The sequence below is a fragment of the Neltuma alba genome, unplaced genomic scaffold, assembly GCF_004799145.2.
Source record: "Neltuma alba isolate B1F8T4 unplaced genomic scaffold, ASM479914v2 tig00005608_pilon, whole genome shotgun sequence".
Taxonomy (NCBI): domain Eukaryota; kingdom Viridiplantae; phylum Streptophyta; class Magnoliopsida; order Fabales; family Fabaceae; genus Neltuma; species Neltuma alba.
In genome coordinates, this window is record NW_021634172.1 from 188295 (window position 1) to 195337 (window position 7043).

Sequence of the window (7043 nt, forward strand, 5' to 3'; positions counted from 1 at the left end):
GTGAGAAAGTATAAATTAATGGTATGATATTAGAATTTAGTATAATTAATAAAAGTGATATTGATAAGGGAGAATGACAAAAAAATACCGAAAATTACTAAATCCCAAATCATATTTGCAAATGACAACAAATTTTTACTGACATTTTTTATTTGACATTTATAAATTTTTTGCTTCTTTTTTGTCATTTTTATATTAAAATAAGTTAAATTTTAAGATAAATTTAATGTATTTAACTATTTTTATTATTTTGTGTAAATTAATTAATAGTCTTTTATAATAAGGAGTAGAGTGAGTATATAAAGTGTTGAGCCCCAACACTTGGATCTTAAAATTTGTGGCTGGGTCCTTTTTTTTAAAAAATTTTTCCATTTAGAAATATTTCCTCTGTTGCTTATCCAGAATCGATGCCGACTTTTTTCCTGATTTGTTGTTGCTTCATTGATTTTCATACTCTGGCATTGCGGTGTTTTTGGTTGAATCCCATTTGTCATTTTACCCGTTAAACGGTGCGCTTCTGGTAGCGGAGAGGCGAGGAACCATAATGGTAGCGGAGGAAAGCCAGACCCCAAAAAATCAGGGCCGATATAAAAGAGGAAAAATATCGGAGTCTCATTTCTGAACCTTATCATCAGTCGCACAGCACGCTCGAACACATTGGCTCTCCATTTCTCCCAAGTGTCGTCTCCTTCAATGGCGACGGTGCCTCTGTCCTTCTCCCCTCAAACCCTAACCCTTCGCTCTCACCCTAAAACGTCAGTCTTCAACACTGTGACCAGCCATGGATTCGGATGGAATCTTCCGCATTCGAGCGTGATCCGTACCCGTGCCCGAACGCTGATTCGGGCGACCGTCGATAGGGATTTCTCGCCGAAGAGGAGCAGTAGCGGTGAGCAGAGGGAGACTATTATGCTTCCTGGTTGTGACTACAACCACTGGTTGATTGTGATGGAGTTCCCTAAGGACCCTGCTCCTACTAGGGAGCAGATGATTGACACTTATCTCAATACTCTCGCCACTGTCCTCGGAAGGTTTGTTCCACTATCTTCTTCTCCTTGACCTTTTTAGGATGTCCTACTTTTTGTTTGTTTTATGGAAAAAATATGAGTTAAGAGCAGGATATCAATCTGAATTGGTCTTGACATGGGATCTCGTTTGCCATTTGTTTTCCTTGGCGGTTTCTTGACTTTTAGCGTTTGGGGTAATAATAAACAACTTCTGAGTCCTGGGTACCCGACTAGCTATGTTCTTGCGCTGTTTGGGTTCTAGTTGTTGGGTTGGTTGTCGAAGCTGGAATCTCTGATGCTAGTTGCTATTCCATTGTTTCCTTTGAAGGAAAAATAGGATTTGTCTTAATTTTATCTTCCTTCTGACGCGTGGTGTGTCTTTGGCTCAATAAATCGATGCATTATGATATTGATTGTGAGAATTAATTTTTCGAGAACAAATGGTTGTCTCAGTTTTCCTTAGCTATCTTCAAGATTTATTACTGTGACTAATTATTGCGAGAACAAAACTTAGATGAAGTTTGCTATGTGGTTGCTATTAGGCCCTCATTGTTGACGCTTGAAAATGATTTTTGCTCATATCACGGTTCTATCGGTGAATCTGATAGCAAACACATACTGTTATTGAAACCGATGGAGTTTATGTTCTGTATAACTTGTAATGGTAATGATGTTGGAGCCAAGATTTAGAGAAAGAGATGGGGCTTGGATCTTGTGGTATTTTTATCTGCTTTGTGGTGGTTGGGGCAAAAGGCTGTAACATGAAAGTACAAGTATGCCTGTTATGAATTCACCCATTTAGACTTCAGTGGTACAATTATCATGAGCAAAATTTCTGGTTTGACTTCCATGATGAAGGAACATAAAATTTCATGATGAAATGTTGTACTTCTGTTCTATGATTGATCCAATGCTTGTCAACTTGAGTATTCCTGCTAATTTATTACGTCTTGGTGCTTGTGCATCAGCATGGAAGAGGCTAAGAAGAACATGTATGCCTTTAGTACCACCACCTACACAGGATTTCAGTGCACTGTTGATGAAGCAACTTCTGAGAAATTTAAGGGTAAAATCTCAGCTTTGGATTGTCTTGTTTATCATTTTTAGTGACTTCCATGCTATTACTGTCGTATCGTCTTTTTTGTGTTTCTGCTTCTAGGTTTGCCTGGGGTTCTTTGGGTGTTGCCAGACTCCTATATAGATGTTAAAAATAAGGATTATGGAGGTAGGTAGTTCTTTAGTTCGACGCCAAGCATCTATCTGTTCCATATGGTATCCTGATACTCTCAAGACTAAATATAAATGCTTAATGTTGATTGTAGGGGATAAGTATATAAATGGGGAGATCATCCCGTGCAAGTACCCTACCTATCAACCGAAACGTGGTGGATCGAAAAATGAGAGCAGGAGGTATGAAAGAAGGAGAGATGGCCCGCCCCCAGAAAGAAGGAGAGATAGCCCGCCCCCAGAACGCAGATGACCAAGGCAAGAGGCAACCTCAGAATGAGACTTTAAGAACTCTACTTGAGGTAGTGGATTTTTGTTCTATAGGGAAGTTCTTGGTTATTACTAAATCGAATTGATAATGAACACTGCAGCTTGCATCTTTGCACAATATCTGATATTGCATGAAATTTCACGTATATTCCTTTGTTATTATTCAAGTTTTTATATCAAGTGCTGCTGCTGCGATTAGTTATGCTTTTTTGCTTTTGTTGCAGGTCAACAGTTTTGTTAAAAGAGAGTAAAACCAAATGAAATTTGCTGAGAATTGACTTTTTTCATGCTCTACGCTCTATCAGGTGCTGCTCATATACGTTACCTATGTTGGAAGTCTCTCCAGATGCCTAGTGTTCTTTCAAGCTGTATGAGTAGTTTCAGGATTATTATGTTGAGAAATGTGGTTATGGACAGAGCATGATATGCATGCAGGATGTTCAGATACTATGTTCTAGAATGTTATGCTCATTATCATCAAACAATTTGCCTCAGAACTAAAAATGCATTATGTCCAGCTTTATGGGTGTTTTAAGAACTTATAGAGTGACTGATTGAAACTGTAGAATCAATTCTAGTCGTTGTGCATGCTTGGCCCATCCCATATCATAGCCGAATATTCCTCTACGGATTACTAAACTCACTTCGGATTTATGGCCCCCAAAAAAAAAAAAATTCACTTTAGTTTTGGATTATGAGAAACGAATTTAGGGAGTGTTTGGTATTAGACAAAAATATTTTTTAAAAGTATTTTTACACATCAAAAAAATTTGTAAAAAAAATATTTATATATATTAAAATTATAAATTATTTTTTAAATTATGGTGTGATTTTTAGTGAAGTTTTTTTTAGTAAGAAACTGCTAGAGTCTGTCGCAGCCTTTTTTTTTTTTTTTTTTTGGGCCCACCTATTTGCGGCTTACAAGAATTAATAAAATGGTGGCTTTTGGTCTACGTAGTTTGGGCCTATACGTGAAATTGTGAATGAATCGCTAGAATTGTTCACACAGTCTCTTGCCTTTTACTGAATCTTTGTCCTCTCGCTTCTTTCAATTTTCATTCTTTCTCATCACTTTAATGCTTGTAAGTTTAGTGAAGTGATTCATTTTGGCTTTTGGGAAAATCTAGAAACTAGAAATTTTTGAGAAGATTGTTACTTCAAAAATTCTTTGGAGCTTTGGAACAGTAAAAATAAGGCAAAACATGGCACCGTAATTCTATAACTTTCAACTCATTTCAAATTACGTGATCATATTTCTCTTTTCTGATGTTGTGTAAAATCACCAGTAAATGAATGTGAGGCTTGAGAAAAATCCACCAGAGGACACATTAATTATTTATTACACTGTTTTTACTCTTATTTAATTTTAACACATGAAATCTTTTTAAGGTATATATTCCTTAGCCCAACTATTGCAAATAAATAGGAAAATTTAATCTTTTAATCCTTAATTTTTAACTTATAATTGAATCCTCTATTATCACTTGATGTCATTTAATTCCTCACCTTTGATTCGTCTATTATCTTTTCGTTTTTATATTATTACCCTTTTCATTTATATATAAAATTCCTTCCAACTCAGTGCCACCTATCTTATTTTATAAAGTTTACATAGAAGAAGAAAGTGCTGGAGCGGACGGAGAGTTGCAGAGACGCGACGATCACTCTTTGCATCAGTGTATCAAGTTCTCTGAAAAACAAGACAGCTCTAAAGCTTCCGTGGCCATTCCTCAGTTTAAATCTAAACTCGCTTCTATTCCCAAGTTGAAGCACTACCTTCCTCCTCTATTTCTTCTTAAATGAGATAGTTATGATTTTTTTTCCCTTTATATATATATTTGTCCACAGTAAAAATTAGACATTAAAAAAGCCAACCATTTAAAGTGCATACAGGTAAGGTGTCTTTTATTTTCACCAAACACAGACAGGGAGAAAGGGTTTCTCTTTTGGTTGAGGAATGCAGGAGGAGGGTAGTGCTTCGACTTTAGGGAGATATAATTCAATAGTTTATTTAACTTTTTTAATAAGTTCTAATTAGTTAAATAACTCTTATGTTACACTACTTCCAGTCTTCAATATAAGAGCTAACTGACTAATTTGAATGGATTAAGAAAACTAGTTGATCTAGTTATTTGGAAGAAATAGGTGTTATTTTTCTTAAAATATCTTTATTAATTAAGTATATCGACTAACCTATCATTATTACAAGGATTATCTTACAAAAAAAAAAGATAAATATCATAGACAAAGTGGATTAATATCTTATTTTTTGGAATCAAAATAAAAATCAAACGAGTCTTTATATTAAGGACATGAGGTAGTATTAAGAATGGAAGAAATATTATGCTTATGGCTCCCAAATTACAGAGCACCATTATAATTCTTGATGCTTGAATCACACGTTACCAGATTAATCACATTTTTCTAAAAGTCACAAGTAATTATAAAAGTATATTGATTTATAAATTTTAGAGAAATTTAATTTCTCGTCCGGTACATATGAATTGGTAGCAGGGAAAGAGATTTAGAATGAGACTCCACCTAATACGAGGGAATGAAATCAGGTATAGTTTCTTGGAATCAAATTATTTGGACCAATTTGCCCCTGCAAAAATGATTCCCATTTCGTGTCCTTGACTATTTTTCTTTTGTAATTTAACTAATTTAATTTAAATTTCATTTCTATCCATCATTTTCATTTTTACCTAACTCATTTGAATATTTCTAAAATTGATAGTTAAGTTAAAACAGAACCAAAAAAAAACTAAATGAGTGAATTTTTTTTAAAAAATTCCAATAAGCATCATTAACTTGCACCAAATTCCTCGTTAATAAAGAAATCAATGAATCCTTGTGTTGGCATTATAGGACACGCAACTACGCTATCCACTCAAAATCTTCTCCTTTTATCCAACCTCAATTATATTCTTTTTTTCTTCTTATATAAAATACTACCTCCGGTGATTATATAAGATCTAGTTTGTAGTGCAAATTTTGCACTGCAAACTAGATCTACCAAACAAGGAACACTTTAAACCACAAAACTCTTCTGACTTAAGAAATGTGAGTGAGAATTATCCAGAGATTTTTTTTTTTTTTTACTTTTTCTTTTATGAGGAGTTTATGGTCACTTGAAAATATAATCGTAAATTTAGTTATGCACTCATGCTGAAAAACATTTATGATTAAGAAAGTTACTTTCAATTAGGTTTGACATTACTTAAATCTAACTTAATACTACTTCCAGTATTAATTATAAGAGCTAGTTGACTAATTTGAGGAGATTAAGAAAAGAAGTTAAGTTAGTTATTTGTAATAAATAAGTGTTGTCTGTTCTAAAATATTTTTGACTAATCAAGTGTATTAGCTAGAACTATCATTGTTAAAAAAACTATATTGAAAAAGAATATATAAATATAAGAGATAAAGTGGATTGGGATATTATATTTAAGACTAAAATAAAAGTCAAATAAGGTCTTATACTAAGGACCGGAGATAGTATATATGCATATATATCATGTATGCATGCTTAGAGAGAGAAGTTTAGATTCAACTAAACAAATGGGTCTATAAATAGATTTTCTTTATGTAACAAAAGATTAAAAATAAAAGAATAAAAGTAGGTCTAATTACATAAAGAGTAATTGGACATCCCGTGAGAATGACGGTGAGTATTCAGTTCCCACAAATTGACATGAAAACTTTGTTGACATGTAGCCTATAAATACTTATTTTTAATTAGATGGGTAAGTAATAATGATTCTAGATTAGTAGTTAAATTGAATTTGCAACCTCTAACTTATCAAAGAACATTCATATCACTAGAATACAAGATTATTGATAACTTATAAATACTTTTTTAAGTACTATTTGAGGATATGAAGCCTATCTTTATGTATTCAATTTACTTGATCTAGAAATCTTTTTAGTAGAGTATTTTTTTGGTTCTTATTATAATAATTTCTTTCATTTTCCCAAGCATTTATTATTTTCTTCTCCAAAGTCCTAATGCCCTTCATTGTTTGGACCGTCTCTTAACTTTATAATTTATATGGGTAAAATGGAGAATGATTAAAATGAAAAAAAATTTAATGAATTTCAAGACTAATATTGAAAACTCAGGTTAAAAAGAATGGATAATAATATTGAAAACTTGTTAAAATTTTGGACAAAAATTGAAGAACAAAATTAATTTAACTAAATTTTTAAATGCTCATCATGGGGTAGTTAATTAAGAACCGAAGAAAAAAGTATTATAACAAATAAAATGAGAATAATAATTGGTGTGTAAAAATATTTTTATAGATGCTATCTGAGATGTGAAATTGTTTGTCAATCTTCAAAAACTAATTCACCTAAATAAGTCAAAGAATAATTGGTGTCTAGAAATCTGGACACAGCATCAAATACGTCTAGGTTTTCATGTTGGAAAGAAGCATAAAAGCAGCGCAATCATAGTGATGCAGCTTAAGGCCAAAGCGCCAAAAGACAATATCAAACCCATTCAAATCTTTGTTTCTTAAAATAAAATCATAATCA

The 7043-nt window shown here is 32.9% G+C and overlaps 1 protein-coding gene across 2 annotated transcripts; it reads left to right on the top strand.

Annotated features, from left to right (window-relative positions):
• The first annotated feature begins 605 nt into the window (after positions 1-605).
• On the top strand, positions 606-3043 carry LOC114748101 (DAG protein, chloroplastic). Of its 2 annotated transcripts, XM_028936456.1 has the most exons (6): positions 606-1031; positions 1976-2073; positions 2167-2232; positions 2330-2437; positions 2465-2536; positions 2729-3043. In XM_028936456.1, the coding sequence occupies exons 1-5, from the start codon at positions 694-696 to the stop codon at positions 2485-2487; spliced, it is 633 nt and encodes a 210-aa protein (XP_028792289.1). In that variant the 5' UTR covers positions 606-693; the 3' UTR covers positions 2488-2536; positions 2729-3043. The 2 variants fall into 2 exon arrangements, with proteins under 2 accessions (XP_028792289.1, XP_028792288.1); XM_028936455.1 differs by having other exon boundaries at positions 607-1031; positions 2330-2536.
• The last annotated feature ends 4000 nt before the right edge of the window (positions 3044-7043 follow it).

Coding starts and splice junctions, on each gene's coding strand:
- LOC114748101 (XM_028936455.1), top strand. CDS start 694: ATGGCGACGGTGCCTCTGTCCTTCTCCCCTCAAACCCTAACCCTTCGC. Junction 1,032..1,975: donor CTCGCCACTGTCCTCGGAAG/GTTTGTTCCACT, acceptor CTTGTGCATCAG/CATGGAAGAGGCTAAGAAGA. Junction 2,074..2,166: donor AACTTCTGAGAAATTTAAGG/GTAAAATCTCAG, acceptor TTCTGCTTCTAG/GTTTGCCTGGGGTTCTTTGG.